The 18,454-nt window shown below is 46.0% G+C and overlaps 1 protein-coding gene across 1 annotated transcript; it reads left to right on the forward strand.

The window, feature by feature from the left end:
* The first annotated feature begins 360 nt into the window (after positions 1–360).
* On the forward strand, positions 361–15,006 carry pck2 (phosphoenolpyruvate carboxykinase 2 (mitochondrial)). Its single transcript, XM_061255166.1, has 10 exons — positions 361–1,022; positions 7,893–8,105; positions 9,148–9,332; positions 9,860–10,066; positions 10,483–10,670; positions 11,693–11,855; positions 12,095–12,310; positions 12,929–13,066; positions 13,697–13,792; positions 14,006–15,006. Exons 1-10 carry the CDS (start codon positions 991–993, stop codon positions 14,473–14,475), a joined length of 1,908 nt encoding a protein of 635 aa, XP_061111150.1. The 5' UTR covers positions 361–990; the 3' UTR covers positions 14,476–15,006.
* Positions 15,007–18,454: the final 3,448 nt, after the last annotated feature.

Consider the following 18,454-nt stretch of genomic DNA (forward strand, 5'->3'; position numbering starts at 1 on the left):
ATTTTCCAAATTAATTGTATTTCACACGCTTTCCATCCATTCTCTCCCCGTTTCCTCCTCTTCCTTGTTCTCGCCATGCTGAAATAATTCGCGTTCGCGCTCCAGCTGTGCACAGCGTAGGTAAGACTGTCACACATTTGGCAAATGTATCTTGGTTGTATAACAAAAATGACGTATAATATCGCACGATCTGTCAGGCGTCTAGCACACGGAAAACAAGCTTTACTTTACTGTGGATGTTGGCTAACTAGGAACCAGCCCTAGGGGTTGGATAGGATATCCTTCCACAGGTAGCCTCATCTTTCGCAGAGGTGTTACTAACTCCGCCCCACTCAGGGACAGCAGTTTCCCATAAAGCTGCACTACTGAGCTGGCGGGCTGTGCGCAACATCGGCGCATCTTTCATTCATACAGGAACTACAATCTGTCTGTAGTCCGAAGAGTCAAAGTTCGGGTTGCGTGTTATAAGAGCTAGGCAGGGAGGGAGAGGGAAACATCAGGCGCCGGGCAGCAACGGAGATGGAGTAGTCGAACCGTGTGCGTTGTTTAATCGACGTTTGTGTTAATTTTACCGAAATTGGAATGTTAATGCTAGTATGACATTAGCTAATTCACGAAGTTATTTAGCCACAAGTTCCCCGAACAAAGTCTGTATGTGATTGCTAAACGCATGCAGACGTAGCTTTCCGACGTAGCTAGCTAGCTGGCTAAGTAATTGCATTGCACAACCGTTTATGTAAAATTAAGTGTTTAATCTGTAAATCCAGTCATTGATTTGTTTTTACATGGAAGAACTTTGTAGCATGATACAAAAAACCAGAAGCAGGGACAAGGGAAGATCGCTGCACATGTAATTGAATCAAACCGGTGGACGTCGAGGGAAGTTTTTGACATATTTTGTTGTCTAAAGTGACAGTTAAGTAATTATTTGACACTTTAAAAAAAAAAACATTCCAGTATTAAACCTCTTGTCCACGCACAAAGAGCAAGATGTCGTGCCTTTTTCTTGGAGTTTTAAGAAGGTGAGCATTACAACTGGTTGGCGTATCTTGCGAAGATCGTAACGTTAGGCTAAGTTACTGCAGCTGCCCAGCTGTGCATCGAATCAATGCAATGTTGTGTTTTGGGTTCAGCTCAGTGTGTGAGCGTGTAATCTCTGTGATAATGATATTTGAAATTGAACAGTCTTGATGGCATCAGTAGTGCTAGCATCACTTAAGTGTATTTTGTAGTGTAGGCCTGTATAACTTGCTTAAAGTCAATGCAAGTCTACAATACAGCCTGACTGTGACCCATTTCGGCAATGGCAATGCATGCCAACCAATGCAAGTGTGATCAATCTAGCCTGCTTTTGCATTTGAATGATCTGACCCAGCATAGACATCGAATGAATGGCTGAATGGGCGACGTGGATGAGTTGGTAGGTAAAAACTTGTGGGTATGTACCAGTCGTGACGTAAGTGACTTTTTCTTGAGAAGTAACGTTACGTCAGAAACATTTTCAAATAAATGTACAGTTTTTTTAATCGTAGCTGCTTAAGTGGGTTCTGCATCCTGCGTCCCTGTGTATAAGTGAATGGAAACCATGTTTATAGCATCCTTCACATTAATGCACATATGAAGGAAAATCAATAGTAAACCTGCATGTTTGAGAAGTTCGAACCACTGAAGCTGTGCCTTCACTGAGTAGAGATGGCTGAGTTTGGGAGGGAGGCGGGGATATCGAAGCATTTCGCACAGTCACCCTGACAATTCGTTCGCAGAGGGGCTATAACGGGACATGTTTTTATATATGAAAACTTCCATTACATTTTTCAGAAAGACAGCATGTTTTTCCACATTTCATTCACAATTATTATATAATCGATAGTGATTCCCAATTTCTTTCATGTGTGTGACAGCTAAGTAAGTTGTTTTGTAAGTCTGACTGCTTGTGAAAATGTCTTTGACATTTTTATTTTTTATGCATTGCATATTTCAGCTAGCCACAGATTGTGTAACAATGATTAGGTTTATAAACCATCAGCTTGGGAGAGGTAATATGTTTCAAGTTCTTCCCAAGGACTCTGCTTTGTGTCTCATTAGGTCTCATGGAATGATGATGTAAGACTTGTCAGTGTTGCAGGTTCCTGCCTTTTCTCTGCATACCCCTCTCCCTCTCTTCTTCCTCATCCTCTCCCTAACTTATCGGCATCTCTTTCCCTGCCCTTTGGCTTCCTGTGACAGTCTTTATGGCCTTTGTTTTGGGATCCCCCACCCCAACTCAATGCTGCGTCAGAGGTTTACTCAGACAATGTGTCCAGGGGTGGAAAGTCCAGGGATCAGAAAGTAAAAGACCTGCCGTGTGTTTTTTCCATCCCTAATGAACTGAGCCAGCTGATTCCACCAATTACTTCTCCCTGTTGGTTCAAGAATTGTGCTACTTGGTCAATCCTAGTGATTGATACAAAATACTGGGGAGGACTGTTACTTTGTGAAACGGGATTTTCCACCTCTAAATGCTTCTGAAATTACGGTGGTGGACACAAGCTGCTAGTAGCCTGTATTCAGCAGACATTGCTTGTCATGAAGCTGTGTGGCTGTGGTTGGTGTCGTTGTTGAGGGTGATTTTAATAAAGGCTGTGAATGCAGACCTGTTGGACATGTACTTCCAGCTTTTGCTGCCATCTGTTAAAAATGTGTCTTAACTGCAGTAAAATAAGCTGTGTGAATTGTTGCTCTTGCAGATGGTGTAGCAGTGCCTTTGGAACAAGTTGGTAGATTTGATGCTAAAGGGTGTGTTTTGGGTTCAGCTCAGTGTGTGAGCGTGTAATCTCTGTGATAATGACATTTGAAATTGAACAGTCTTGATGGCATCAGTAGTGCTAGCATCACTTAAGTGTATTTTGTAGTGTAGGCCTGTATAACTTGCTTAAAATCAATGCAAGTCTACAATACAGCCTGACTGTGACTCATTTCGGCAATGACAAGGCATGCCAACCAATGCAAGTGTGATCAATCTAGCCTGCTTTTGCATTTGAATGATCTGACCCAGCATAGACATCGAATGAATGGCTGAATGGGCGACGTGGATGAGTTGGTAGGTAAAAACTTGTGGGTATGTACCAGTCGTGACGTAAGTGACTTTTTCTTGAGAAGTAACGTTACGTCAGAAACATTTTCAAATAAATGTACAGTTTTTTTAATCGTAGCTGCTTAAGTGGGTTCTGCGTCCTGCGTCCCTGTGTATAAGTGAATGGAAACCATGTTTATAGCATCCTTCACATTAATGCACATATGAAGGAAAATCAATAGTAAACCTGCATGTTTGAGAAGTTCGAACCACTGAAGTTGTGCCTTCACTGAGTAGAGATGGCTGAGTTTGGGAGGGGGGCGGGGATATCGAAGCATTTCGCACAGTCACCCTGACAATTCTTGAGTTCGCAGAGGGGCTGTAACGTGACATTTTTTTAATATATGAAAACTTCCATTACATTTTTCAGAAAGACAATATGTTTTTCCACATTTCATTCACAATTATTATATAATCGATAGTGATTCCCAATTTCTTTCATGTGTGTGACAGCTAAGTAAGTTGTTTTGTAAGTCTGACTGCTTGTGAAAATGTCTTTGACATTTTTATTTTTTATGCATTACATATATCAGCTAGCCACGGATTGTGTAACAATGATTAGGTTTATAAACCATCAGCTTGGGAGAGGTAATATGTTTCAAGTTCTTCCCAAGGACTCTGCTTTGTCTCTCATTAGGTCTCCTGGAATGATGATGTAAAACTGTCAGTGTTGCAGGTTCCTGCCTTTTCTCTGCATACCCCATACTTATCGGCATCTCTTTCCCTGCCCTTTGGCTTCCTATGACTGTCTTTATGTTTTGGGATCCCCCACCCCCACTCAATGCTGGGTCAGAGGATTACTCAGACAATGTGTCCAGGGGTGGAAAGTCCAGGGATCAGAAAGTAAAAGACCTGCCGTGTGTTTTTTCCATCCCTAATGAACTGAGCCAGCTGATTCCACCAATTACTTCTCCCTGTTGGTTCAAGAATTGTGCTACTTGGTCAATCCTAGTAATTGATACAAAATACTGGGGAGGACTGTTACTTTGTGAAACGGGATTTTCCACCTCTAAATGCTTCTGAAATTACGGTGGTGGACACAAGCTGCTAGTAGCCTGTATTCAGCAGACATTGCTTGTCATGAAGCTGTGTGGCTGTGGTTGGTGTCGTTGTTGAGGGTGATTTTAATAAAGGCTGTGAATGCAGACCTGTTGGACATGTACTTCCAGCTTTTGCTGCCATCTGTTAAAAATGTGTCTTAACTGCAATAAAATAAGCTGTGTGAATTGTTGCTCTTGCAGATGGTGTAGCAGTGCCTTTGGAACAAGTTGGTAGATTTGATGCTAAAGGGGGTGATTAAGGATCTGGCACAAGCACTGTTGAGGGCTGCCAGTAAAGACACCGTATTGATCTGATGGGAAGTGGAAGAGGTAAAGTGGACAGATGGAACAACCTGGAATATGTATTTTAGCTTTCTGCTCTGCCTGTCCATCCATCCATCCTGACATGTAGGCTACCTGTTCTGTGGATGCTTGCTGTTGTATGCACGCACACATCTTTGTACCATGGAAGTGGTAAAGTGTGTGTACATTGAAATCGGTTTGCAGTATACATTCGCTACATGCCCATATGCACGTATATGCATACTTGTCTGGTTTTTGTGAGGCTTGTTGACAAATTAACAAGGAACTTTGGGACCTGGGAGGGAAGTGCCCCAGTGGGTGTGACTGGTGATGGTGTGCAGTGATTGGTCCTTTTCTGGGGGTGTGTCCTTCACCCCATTCGTTGTGGTGGAAAACAGGATCGAGAGCAAAGGTCTCCAGGATCTGAGACGACGCTCCAGGTAGCTGCAGTGTTATCTCTGCACTCTTACCCTCGCCTGCCTACTCTGACCCTATACCCATACACTCTTAGCTCATGTCTGCATTCCCATACCATGTGACCTCCCCCGGGAGGCCCAATCACAGCCAGACGTGTGGGGCACAAGCGTGTTCGTACACGTACGTGGAGTTGTGCACACTCAGCCAGACTCAGGTGGTGGTTGAATAACAATGCTGTGCTCAGCAAAACAGTACAATGTCTGGGGGTTAAACGCAGGTTAACAGCGTAATGCACAATGAGGAGGGGGGAGGTGTACATGAGTTATTGACAGAGGAAATGAGTGTGAGAGTGACGGTGTGAAAAATGAATTTTAACTGTGATGTAAAAAAGAATCCCTCTTGGAGCACAGCTTTAGTGAAGGTGGTGCGTGTGCATTTGCACGTGCGTGGATCGTGCTCTGTTTCAGATTGGGACAGGAGCTGTGGCCTCCGTAGTCAAAAGGATAAGCCTGAACCCTTGGACCTTTGTTTTTGCTGTTTCAGTACACCATTTCCCCATGTCTGTCAGACACTGGGCCAAAGTTCACTCCACTCTCCACTTCAGTCCTGAAAGACTGTTCAGTCTCTAGCCAGTTTCAACTCTCATGAATTCTGTATAGTTTGTGCGCTGAAGAGTCATGCCAGTGTGTTTCTGTCGTGCTATAATGCATGGAGGATCACTGCTTTCTCTTTGCCTGCTCCCTGGACTGGTGCTCGTGCTTCAGAAGCAGAGGGGGTGTAGAGCAGATGTGAAAGTCTACAAAGAACAGCTTTTACTTCTGGTGAGACATTTAACACGGAGATCAAAAGTGTGGCACCGGGCTATAATGGCTCACAAAGTGTTCTTTTCATGGTCTCATATCAAAGCGTGCTGCGTTTGCGTGTTCACGTTGTTTTGGCCTTTCAGCCTCCAATATCCCCCTTTTAATCCTTAATGTGGCTTGGGGGACAAAAAAAGTAAAGTCACAACTGCCCACAAATCTGTCAGCCCTTCAAGCAATACGTGAGACTTTTACTATTTATTGTTGCATCCATAGTAAGCACTCTTTAACCCAAAAAGATAACATGCCCCTCTAATCAATTTCTTGAACTTGGGAAGGAGATGTTCTTGGCTCTGTGCCATTTTTACTGGCACCTAGATGGCAGCTGATTACTAAAATCTTTCATACTTGCATTTGCCTTTCACGTTTTCTGGATAAGATAACAGATTTGTTTTATAACTTCTCTTTTCACACTCACAATCTTTTCAATCCAACACTTGTAAGTTAATCAATAACATAATTATTCACTATTTTACTGTTCTACAAAATTGCATCTCTGTGGGAAATTGCATTTTTAGGAAATTTTTAAAAAATGTTAAAAATGAAAGTTTGTGTCATTTAGCACACAGCCTGTTTGTGTTTTGGCGGTTCAACTTCAGGTTTCTTTTCAGTTTCATGTGATGCATCATGTCAGGCCACAAAGTTTTCCTGGAGTCGTATTTTCAGATTCCAAAGCACATTCTATCCTGACTGGTTCTCATTGGCTGCCTAACAGGTCTCAGCAGTGCTGTAAAGTGTTTCTGCTTGGGGCTATACAAGGCGGGCTGCATTTTTGCAGAACTTCACCGAAAACCTGTTTGAGAAATGGGGGGGCTCCTTATTCCATACTCCATGTGGTCAGTGTGCAGTGGCTTATTGTAGTTGATGCCCTTTCCCCAAGCCTTGCAACATTTTGCTCACGTCAGCTGATGCATTTTGTGCAAACAAGTGAGCCTCAGCATGTCTGATAGCAAAAAAATACCTTTTATAAGCCTACATATTATTACATCATCTGTGTTATCAGGAGATTGTTAGCTCTTGGTCGTATCCTGGGATGATCCGTTTTGCTGATTTCTATGGTTAATATTGAGAACCCGTCTGTAAAGCTGGGTTCTTGGCGACTGTGCTCAGAAACCTGCCTTTTCCATAGGGTGCAGCAGATGTGGCACCCTGGGGTTTGACCTGGCTTTAAGTTAAGAGTTCAGATCCCTGTGCATTGCATGCCTGACTGATGTGACCCTTTTGTACAGCTCTGGTTGCCGTGTTAAATCCATGGCATCAAGGACTTCGGGTGAATGCCGGATTGTCCTCTCAAAATATACCTTACTCTGCAGTGCAGTTGTCGTTTAATTGCAAACTTAATTGAAGTATTTTTAAAAGTGCTTTGTTCTATTGTTGTACGCTAAATGCATGCCAGGTCCTCAGATTTACATTCTTGGGACTCTCCAACCAAATTCTGTCCTTAGATTTTATTTTACTATTGTGTAATACTTCTGGTTTGGACTAGTATTTAATCTCATGAGACTGGATATTGTTGTATTGTATTTGCCATGTAAACCATCAGTGGAAGAACAAAACCCTTCAAATTTGTGTATTGAAATGTAGAAAGTGCCTCTCCCAGCCTTTCTTTTTTTTTTTCCGGTTTGTCCCTGCTTTCATGCGTCAGAGTCCCCTCTGCTCCAATACGGGGTGGTGTGGGGGAGTTTGCTGGAACACGTGACTGAGATTAAAATGGCTTCCTAGGAACAAGGTTAACTTGACTTTGCAACTCCCTTTATTTGGCTACACGTATGAAACCCTGCTGGGCTGAGATCACCCTCGGATGTGTTCCAGCATTCCCGCTAAAACCCGGAGTGAGGATGGGAGAGGAGGTGGGCACACTCGCATGGGTTTGGTCCTGGGGGGGGCTCTCTATACGATGGTGTAAGAACATGACCAGCAAAAAGTCATGTTTCATACTATTAATGTATGTATTCTTTTAATCTACATCATTTTATATTCAGGTGGCCTGTAATGATGAGCTCAATACCCTGGTTATAGCGAGGAGGTTTATGAATGTCTCTTATCACCCTCGCTGCCTAAAAGCTGTCATCGGCTGGTGTTGCTCTCTATTGTTGGTAAGTGACAGGTGCGCTGTGTTTACCAGCCTCCAAACGGATATTTTTTTTTGTCTCCGCTCAGACGGGGGGGTTTGGGGGCTGCGATGGGGGTGCGCTCCCTCTCCACCCTGCCCCCCCTGCCCCCTGCGGTGGAGGAGTTTGTCTCCGGGGCGGTGAAGGAGTGCCAGCCTGCCGGAGTGCACGTGGTGACCGGGACGCCCCAGGAGACCGCCAGCATCCTGGCCGGTCTGGAGATGGAGGGGATGGTGAAGCGTCTGCCCAAATATGAGAACTGGTGAGTGCCCCTGTGCGTGTGTGGCCCGCTTGGCCACGCGCCCCTGTGCGTGTGTGTCGCGTGTCACTCTTCCAGGCATCCTGGGGCATTCACACCCCTACGTTCCTACACTGCTTAATCATAGGGATGGTAAATGGTTGCCATTTATATAACGCCTTTATCCAAAGCGCTGTATAATTGATGCTTCTCATTCACCCATTCCTACACACACTCACACACCAACGGCGATTGGCTGCCATGCAAGGCGCCAACCGGCTCGTCAGGAGCAGTTGGGGGTTAGGTGTCTTACTCATGGACACTTCGACACACCCAGGGCGGGATTGAACCGGCAACCCTCCGACTGCCAGACGACTGCTCTTACCTCCTGAGCCAATGTCGGCACATACCCCCCCATTAGCCATGGGGGGGGATGTATTACAGGGCTATAATGCTTCTCTTCCACAAAACTTTTTTTTTACAAATATTTTCACATTAAAAGAAGTGGTAATGTCACACAAAATGTTGTCATTTATCTGTGTTTGTGACGACATATACCCGCATGGCTCTGTGTTATACGTATGAATTATGATGCAATTCATACCCTGATCACCTGATATGGATGCAGATACCATCAAATTAAAGGTGTCAGTCTGCACTTTTACCTCATATTCATAGTTTCATTTCAAATCCAATGTACCGCTGTCCAAATATTTACGGGCTGCACTTGCACCACCCACTCCCCACTGACTTATATGTGACATTACATTAATGTTCTCGCCACACCTTACTGTGATAACAAAACTGTTTGTTTTGCAACTGGGAGGACCTGGATAACCTGTTAGGCTTCAAAGGTTTAGTCATGAGTTAATCGGCCCAAGATCCTGTAGTGGCCAGCGTACTTGCACTGCCGTCAGTTCACTGGGGTTTTGTGTCCCTGTCCTGTTGCATTGAAACATGCTTTGTGTTTTTTCCGAGCTAGTTGCCCCTCTGCTTTTCTGTCTTTCTGTTCTTTGTCTTCTTCGCAAACCTCTGCCTTTCATCCTTTCATCCCCGTCCCCTCCAGTTGGCTCGCTCGCACGGACCCTAAGGACGTCGCCCGGGTGGAGAGCAAGACCGTAATCGTGACCAAAAACCAGAGGGACACCGTCCCCATCCCCAGCGGCGGGGCCAAGAGCCAGCTGGGAAGCTGGATGAGTGAGGGAGACTTCCAGAAGGCCCGGGAGGACCGCTTCCCCCGCTCCATGGCAGGTCCGGCCATCTGTCTGTCTGTCTGTCTGTCTGTCTGTCTCCTACCCGGCCCAAACCCCAGTCCAGCGCTGATTTTGGGTCCGGCTGTCGCTCGTGTTTCTTCAGAATAAGACGCGTTGTGTTGCTCAGAGACACGTCGTGTATTTGTTCAGAGACTAGACTGATGGCCTTTCAAAGCTGAAATTCCCTCTTCCTCTTTGGGCTGGTTTCTTTGACCCAGATTAAAGTCTGTCCAGGACTGTCTTCAATTTTGTATGTATACTCCACATTTCAAATAGAATTTAGTCTGGAACTAGACTTAATCTGTCTGCATAACCAGCCCTTAAAGTAATCTAATGTAATCCAAAAACAGATTAGCTGTTTGTACAGAGGCAGGGGTGGACCTGTCAGAATGGCGGATGGTGCAATTTGCAGCATGACTGCATTTGTTGTTGCAGTGATGAAAGTAATTCCACAGAACAGACTCAGACTACCAGTTTGAATCTCCCTATGTGTATTTACCCTTCTATCTCCTCCCCCTCCTACAGGCCGCAAGATGTATGTGATTCCCTTCAGCATGGGGCCCGTGGGCTCGTCGCTGGCCAAATTTGGGGTGCAGGTGACGGATTCTCCGTACGTGGTGGCCAGCATGGGCATCATGACCCGCACCGGCAGTGCCGTCATGGAGAAGCTGGGCCAGGGGGCGGAGTTTGTCCGCTGTCAGCACTCGCTAGGGCGGCCGCTGCCACTCAAAGGTGCCTTTCTCTCCGCCCGCTCATCAGTCTGCCCTTGCTGATTGGACAGTTCACTCCTTGGTGAAAATATTTACACGTTTTGCAATCATTTTTGCAGTAAACAGTTTCGAAATAACTTAAAGTAATGTTAAATATACAGTACAGTGTATTGTAGAGCTGTATTGAGCAATGGGATTTGGATGTGTGTAGGAAGTTTGTGGACTTTTTGGATAATGAAATTGGTTTGGATCTCTCCTTAAATCCCCTGAACTTCTACCTCTCCTAACCTTAACCCTACCCCTACTAACTCACTGTCATCTCTCTATTGCTTTTCTTTATGCCTTCTCTACTGTACCCTCATCCTCTTTTCTTCCCATTTCTTTTTCTTCCTTTTCTCACCCTTTTTCCTTTTCTCTCCCTCTTTGCTGTGCCTCCAGCTCCACTCATGAACAACTGGCCCTGCAATCCGGAGAAGGTTCTGATCTCGCACCTCCCGGACTCACGGCAGATCCTGTCTTTTGGCAGTGGCTATGGGGGCAACTCGCTGCTGGGCAAGAAGTGCTTTGCCCTGAGGATAGCATCGCGCATCGCTAAGGACGAAGGCTGGCTGGCCGAACACATGCTGGTGAGCGAGGGGGCCACACTGGGACCGGCCTGGTACCCCACCGCGCACCACACTGGCCCTGTCTGCGGCTCTGCACACTGGCCCTGTCTGCGGCTCTGCACACTGGCCCTGTCTGTGGATCTGCACACTGGCCCTGTCTGCGGCTCTGCACACTGGCCCTGTCTGCCCCTCTGCACACTGGCCCTGTCTGTGGATCTGCACACTGGCCCTGTCTGTGGATCTGCACACTGGCCCTGTCTGTGGATCTGCACACTGGCCCTGTCTGCGGCTCTGCACACTGGCCCTGTCTGCGGCTCTGCACACTGGCCCTGTCTGCGGCTCTGCACACTGGCCCTGTCTGCGGCTCTGCACACTGGCCCTGTCTGCCCCTCTGCACACTGGCCCTGTCTGCGGCTCTGCACACTGGCCCTGTCTGCGGCTCTGCACACTGGCCCTGTCTGTGGATCTGCACACTGGCCCTGTCTGCCCCTCTGCACACTGGCCCTGTCTGTGGATCTGCACACTGGCCCTGTCTGCGGCTCTGCACACTGGCCCTGTCTGCGGCTCTGCACACTGGCCCTGTCTGCGGCTCTGCACACTGGCCCTGTCTGCCCCTCTGCACACTGGCCCTGTCTGTGGATCTGCACACTGGCCCTGTCTGCGGCTCTGCACACTGGCCCTGTCTGCCCCTCTGCACACTGGCCCTGTCTGTGGATCTGCACACTGGCCCTGTCTGTGGATCTGCACACTGGCCCTGTCTGTGGATCTGCACACTGGCCCTGTCTGCGGCTCTGCACACTGGCCCTGTCTGCGGCTCTGTACACTGGCCCTGTCTGCGGCTCTGCACACTGGCTGTTCACACCCATGTGCACCACTGCACACCACAGATTCAGTTGGTTGATCTGGATTACTGTATCTCACTGGCCTGGTTAAAGTTTGTTAAATTGTTTCATCAGCTCTTGTGAAACGACTGCTTTGGAACTCTCTGCTCTCCTCGGAGGTGTGTGTCTGTCCTAAACCCCCTCTCTCCCCCTGCCGGTCAGATTCTGGGAATCACCAGCCCTCAGGGAGTGAAGCGCTACGTGGCTGCAGCATTCCCCAGCGCCTGCGGAAAGACCAACCTGGCCATGATGAAGCCAGCTCTGCCAGGCTGGACTGTGGAGTGTGTGGGCGATGACATCGCCTGGATGAAGTTTGACAGTCAAGGTCAGAGGTCATCCTGGGAAGCTGGGTGGGTGATGGGAAGTAGAAGGTTCCCTAAATCGCAGCGCAGTGTGATGCGCACACACATGGGTGTTCTTTTTGGTGCCGTCTATCAGAGGTTGTGTCTAATTTTGCCAGTTGCCTCCGGAATCTTCTGCAGGGCTGTAATGCTTCTCTTCAACTTGAGGAGAAGGTGAGGTTCTGTTGAGGAATGAGACAGGTCCTACTTTTCCCTTCACTAGGAAAACTCAGGGCCATTAACCCAGAGAACGGCTTTTTCGGAGTTGCCCCTGGAACCTCGATGAAGACCAACCCCCATGCCATGGCAACGATCGCCAAAAACACCGTCTTCACCAATGTGGGAGAGACCAGCGACGGAGGGGTGTGGTGGGAGGGGCTAGACCCCCCTCCAGCCGGGGTCTCGCTAACAGACTGGCATGGGAATTCATGGAAGCCAGGTAAAATTACGCTCACCGCTAAATGACATTTTACTGGATTATTCATTCATTGTGCACTGCAGTTAGGCATCTATAGCAGTCACAGAGCACAAGGTGTGATCTATTAGGGCTGGATTGTCAAAAAGAATGAATAGACTGAATGGAAAAACAGTAAATTTTGGTGCTGATATTTATTTTTACTGTGGCTGCAGAAGCGGTAAGGATAAATCAATTTCTTATCTATCGCCTAATATAATATAATAGCATTTTATTATATTAGGCGAGCCAGTAAGTTTAATTATCTCCTTACCATTACCATTTCATAGTTTTTCATCAAACATGTAACAGACAGAGTTTATAATGTTATCTTTCACACTGTTGGTGTTGTTGCCTGTCTTTAGTGCAGGAGGAACACACAGAGCTGAACACATAGTGGTGCTGTAGGAGAACTGCTGTAGGCTCTCTCGCTGTTTCTCCATTTCTCTTTCTCCATCATTTCTCTGCTCTATGGTCTTTCCTTCTCTTTCTGTATCACCCTCTCACACTCTCTGTTTCTCCATCATCTATCTGTTCTATGGTCTTTCCCGCTCTCTCTGTATCACCCTCTCACACTCTGCCCCTGTATCTCTGTCTCCACAGGAGACCCCACGGCCTGCGCCCACCCAAACTCCAGGTTCTGTGCCCCGGCAGCACAGTGCCCCATCATCGACCCACAGTGGGAGAGCGAGGAGGGCGTGCCCATTGACGCCATCATCTTCGGGGGCAGAAGACCTGAGGGTGGGTACCTCACCCATACTGCGCATGTACACAGCCAGCGGCCATTTTAATTCCTCACAGCACCCAGAGTCTGGTTCTGCATTCTAAGATGCTGTGTATCTGTGGAACTTCGAATGACTGTAACTCTTTAGTTTGGCTTTTTCTTGCTGAAACTCCTCACGCCCTTTAAAGGGCAGTGATTTTGTCGATTGGAGCCTCTGCTGTTTGCCCTGAATCCACATCCCCTGCCCTACTGTACATGTGATCCTACATAGCCTCATTGACTAGAACAGTTCTGAAAGATCAAGTTTGATAGCACTTGTGTGTTTGTTGATTCAGCTGAACACCTGGCTCTCATTGCGTATTGAAATTGTTACATTAATTCTGAAGTAATGAGCGTCTGGTTCAGATCTGTGTGACTGAAGTTGCATTACTCTGTACACTAGGTCCTCCCTGCATTAGTGAGTGCCATCTCAGTTCATCACAGCTGTGATAAAGAGCCGTTATGTTTCATACTGCTCTGACTACTACTGCCAAGAATAATATTGTTGTTTCTTAAGAGTACATTTTACACAATATACTCCAGTATATTTTTAACGTGTCTCAACATCGCCTACATTTTTTCTAAAAAAACCATCTTTCCTTTTTTAGGTGTCCCTCTGGTGTACGAGAGCTTTAATTGGCGCCATGGTGTGTTTGTTGGGGCGGCCATGAGGTCAGAGTCCACTGCTGCTGCTGAACACAAAGGTGCGGAGCGGAGATCCACAGGGTGGCGCGATAATCCACTGCTTTACTGAGTGACTGTTTGGCTGATTTCTTTATTTCATTTATTTACATTGTAATGCACTGAAATGGCTGGATATGTACTGAAGCTGTTCGTGTTGAACATGTGCGTAAGTGAAGAAAGGGCAATTCAGGATTCTGCTTTTGAAAGTCTCTCTCTCCTTGTCTTGCTCCTAGGTAAAGTTGTCATGCACGACCCCTTTGCCATGCGTCCCTTCTTCGGGTACAACTTTGGGGACTACCTGGCCCACTGGCTCAGCATGGAGCACAGGAAGGGCCCCACGCAGTTGCCTAAGATCTTCCACGTCAACTGGTTCCGGAAGGACCCAAAGTCAGGGGCCTTTCTCTGGCCGGGCTTCGGGGACAACGCCCGCGTGCTGGAGTGGATCTTCAGACGGTGCGGGAGGCAGACAGAGGACGAGGCAGCAGACAGGAGCATGGTGGGATGGCTGCCCAAGCAGGACGCCATTGACCTGCAGGGCCTCGGCCAGAAGGTGGACATGGGCGCCCTGTTCAGCTTGCCCAAGGCATTCTGGGAGAAAGAGACCCAGGAGCTCCGTGCGTACTTCACCCAGCAGGTCGGGGCTGACCTTCCCCCTCAGGTAGAAGGAGAGCTGAAAGCCCTGGAGCAGAGGGTGAGGGAGTAATGTATAGAGATGGAAAGTGGAGGAAGGGGTGAGGGGGAGTGGGAAATGAAAGGATGGGGAGGGGTTGAATGGACTGATCTAGTCAGGCATTGGGGTTTGAAATGCTGTCAAAAAATCAAAACTGAAAGAGACCGTCAACTGTAGCTGCAGCTGTTGTGTGAGCTAGCACATTCTGAGCGCAGTCTATGAGTGTGCCTTATCAACACTATGCAATTAAGCTTCGCTTTAATGGAATGTTTACAAATGAAAGCACAACAAATCACCTTTTAAATAATTTTTAAGCCAAACATTGCCTTCACTTGAAACCCTGAGTATACCGCATCCTGATTGGTCTGTGATGCAGGGACCCTGGAGAATACCAAAGCGTTTTAAACATGACTTTGTAATTTTTGAAGCTAATTAAAGTTCATTTAAAAATGCAGATTTACTTGTTTCTTACAATATGGGACCAGAGCCAATATTTGTGTATGAGTTTAATGGAAGGATCTGGAACAGTCATTTCTTGCCTTTATTAAAAATGAAATGCAAAGATGTTTTTGTGTTGAATCTTGTGTTGAACATCACTCTGGCCATGTGCAACTGTATCCTGCTACAAGCTCTGGACAGTGCTGTAAAATACACTTATTAGAATGTATCACATTGGTAATAACTTAAAGTAGGCAAGTTTGTTTAAGTTAATAACTTAAAGTAGGCTAGTCACATAGCCTACAGTAATCAAACTGCTGCTGGCTGAGTAAGAACTTCCACTTGAAATGCATGTTCTAAATGTTGGCACTTCTTCCAAATGTTGGCTTCCTGCCAACAACACAATCTCCCATTACGATTTAACTTTTTTTAGCCATTGTCTCATTCTATTTCCAATCGCCAGTGTAGGAGAAACTCTGACTTTTCCACTTCGATTCTTTGTTTTATTCTTTCAGCACTGAGTAAAAATAAATTCTTATTTTCTGAAAATCTGTGAAGGCAGATTTCCTTCACAGGCTGTTGGCAGGTTAACTGTTGATCTTCACTATCATGATGAATGAACAGGTTCCCATCTTTTGAGGCTCAGAAACATAACTGACCCATTTAGCAATGTGTGCTAAATGTGTGCACACATATGTCAGGGCATTGCTTATTAATAGGTTTATTGTTTAAGGCCATATCATTAATAATAATAAATGGATTTGACTCTATCACATGTGGCTTTAAGTCATATTTTTATGGTTATTCATGGTTTGCAATACTTGCCAGCCAGCTAACAGAAATGTACAAAATAGCAAGAGTTGTAAAGTCAGTTTAATGACTTTAATGGTTATTCACACACAAATCAAGCAAAGGAATAAAAATTCTGAAACTACAATTTCTTCCTGATTATTGTTAACTAATGAAATGGTAGTGAGTCAAATCATTCCTTTTTCGTCTGATTATTTTCTATCTCTCCTTCCCGCTCTTTCTCTTTTCCATTCTTAAATGTTTTTGGTATTTCCTGCATCTCATCTTCCATCTTCTTTCTCTCTGCCTCCCATAGCGCTCTCTCTTTCGTCCATGCCTCCTCTAATTCTTGCCTTTCCCTTTCCATGTCTTCCTTCTGCTTCTGCATCCTTCTCTCTATCAGCTCCCCCTCCTGCTGCCATAATGCTCTCTGCGTTTCCCAGAGTTCCTCCAGGCTCTTCCTCTGTCTCGCCCTCTCCTCCCCCTCTCCCTGCCTCCTCTTCTCTGCCTCCAACATCTCCTCCCTCTCTTTCTTACACTCGTCTTCCGTACTCTCCTTCTCCCTGTGCCACCGGTCTCTCTCCCTCTTCCACTCATAGTCTAGTTCCCTTTTCTTCTCATCGCTCTCCTCTCCTTCTTTGGCCCTTTCTCTCGTCCACAGTATCCTCTCCCTCCTCCACTGCGCAAACTCCCTCACGCACTGATCAGTCTCTCTCCTCCACGTCTCCCTCTGTTCTTCCTCGCTCCTCATCCTCTCTTTCCTGGCATTCCTCCTCCCTGTCTGAAAGACAGCGTCCTGCTCCGCCCACACATTTTTCCACAGTACGTGCACTCCCTGGTGTAGGCAGTTCTCCTGGCTTCTCCATCTTGCTTTGGAGCGCATCAGTTCTTCCACCCGCTCCCTCTCCTCCTCCCATTGGGCCTGCACCTCTTTAAATGCCTTTTGCCTGCTACGCACCTCCTGTCCCCTCACCACCTCCTCCATCTCCAGCCTCCTCACTTCCTCTACCTTTTCCTCTTCATCCCTGGGGCGCTGTTAAGATAAAGAAAGGGCTGTTTTTGGAAAAGGCAAAGTTTGTCTCAGCCCTTGTGCTACCTTTATTGGTCATAGTTTCTTTCACACTTGTGAATGAGCCCAGCAGGCACCCTTTGTCATCCGCATACGAGTTATTCAGCTGCTGGTAAGGGTGTGTCCACAGCCCCTCTGTCAGAGGAATGTCAACAGTAGGTTTGGCTGCATGTCAGCCTATTAGTGGAGGGCTAAAAGTGTGGATGGATGCAGCGTGGAGCTTGAACCTGAATTTCAACTTCTGATGCATTGTGCGCTACACCCATGCCAAAACAACATGACTGGTTGTGTAATGTACAGTCAACACTGATTATAATCCACATGTTGTGTTCAAACATGGAGAAACTATATGCTTTTATTTCAGTGCATGTACTTTCATATTCCAATGTTTCATTTTTAAGAAATCTTAAATCAAGTTTTTCTGGATATTGTGTCAAAATTATTGGCACCCATAAAAATTACTGAAAATAAAATAAAACAAATTTTTTTTAACTCAATTTAGTTAATCTCTGTTTTCAGGAATTATAGTGCATCTTTCCATCACTTCATGTTTCATGAGAGTATAAAAATGAGGTAACAAGCATGAACAATCCATCATCATGGGGAAAAGCTTAAGAAATCTCAATTCAAAAGAGACTGATGGTAATTGACTGTCACAGGTCTGGTTCTGGGTACAGAACAGAAAAATACATAAGTGGTTAAACATACCCCTCTGCACTGTATGGAATGGTTCCAAACTTGCCAGGTAGAAGGCCTACGTGCAACCCACGGATGGTGAGGAAGATAGTGCGGGAGGTAATAAAGAACCCAAGGATCACAGTTTAAGAATCACTGGTTGCATCTTGGGGTCTCCCAAGTCTCAAAAACAACCATAAAACGCCACCTTCATAACAACAAGCTCTTTCGAAGGGTTGCAAAAAGAAAGCCCATAATGAGCACAAATGCGAACAAAACCAAGCATCAAGAGTTTGCCAAATATCATGACAATTGGAAGAGAGTGCACATGGTCAGATGAGACCAAAACTGATAATTTGGCCATACACACCATCAACATGTTTGGTGGCAAAAGATGAAATGCACACAAGGAGCACCTCATACCTACTGTCAAATATAGAGGTGGGTCATTGATGTTTTGGAGATGTTTTGCTGCCAGGGGTCCATGGGCCCAGTTTAAAATCAGTTCTATAATGAAGTGCCAGTCAATAAAGCACACTACTTTACACATGTTGGGAAATACCTTTTTCACATTTTTTTTTTTCTGCCCATAATTCTGGACCTGACTGTATGTGTTTCAAGCTGAAGCCTAAGCATGTCACAAAAAAGGAAGCCAATCATTAATTACAACAGACATGCCTGTGTAGGTTCTATCTGAGGCACACCTCTTAACATCCCAAAATTCAGAGATGGGTGTACAGATTAAAAGGTGCAGGTGGGAGAGTGAGAGGATATATTTGGGACTGAGCTGTAGTTTGTCCCATTGTCCCTATCTGGTTTTTCCTGTTTGTGTCCAGGGGGCTGCTTCACAAAACAGGATTTAAGACATTGCAGGCAAACATTTTAGAAATGTTAGAATTGATTCAATCTGACTGAATGAAAGGCGGCGTTGCTTAAAAGCATGGCAAAGTTAGCCAATTTGTCCTTAACCTTTAATCCCTCTTTGCAAAAACTCCCTGGAAGAATGGGGTTTTTGATCTTCAAAACAAGTGAACCAGGATT

The sequence above is a fragment of the Conger conger genome, chromosome 9, assembly GCF_963514075.1.
Source record: "Conger conger chromosome 9, fConCon1.1, whole genome shotgun sequence".
NCBI lineage: Eukaryota > Metazoa > Chordata > Actinopteri > Anguilliformes > Congridae > Conger > Conger conger.

Bases quoted from the DNA above. Each gene is read 5' to 3' on its own strand.
- pck2 (XM_061255166.1), top strand. From the start codon at position 991: ATGTCGTGCCTTTTTCTTGGAGTTTTAAGAAG. The intron at 8,106-9,147 runs GTGAGTGCCCCT...CGTCCCCTCCAG, and splicing joins CTGCCCAAATATGAGAACTG to TTGGCTCGCTCGCACGGACC. The intron at 11,856-12,094 runs GTCAGAGGTCAT...TCCCTTCACTAG, and splicing joins GATGAAGTTTGACAGTCAAG to GAAAACTCAGGGCCATTAAC.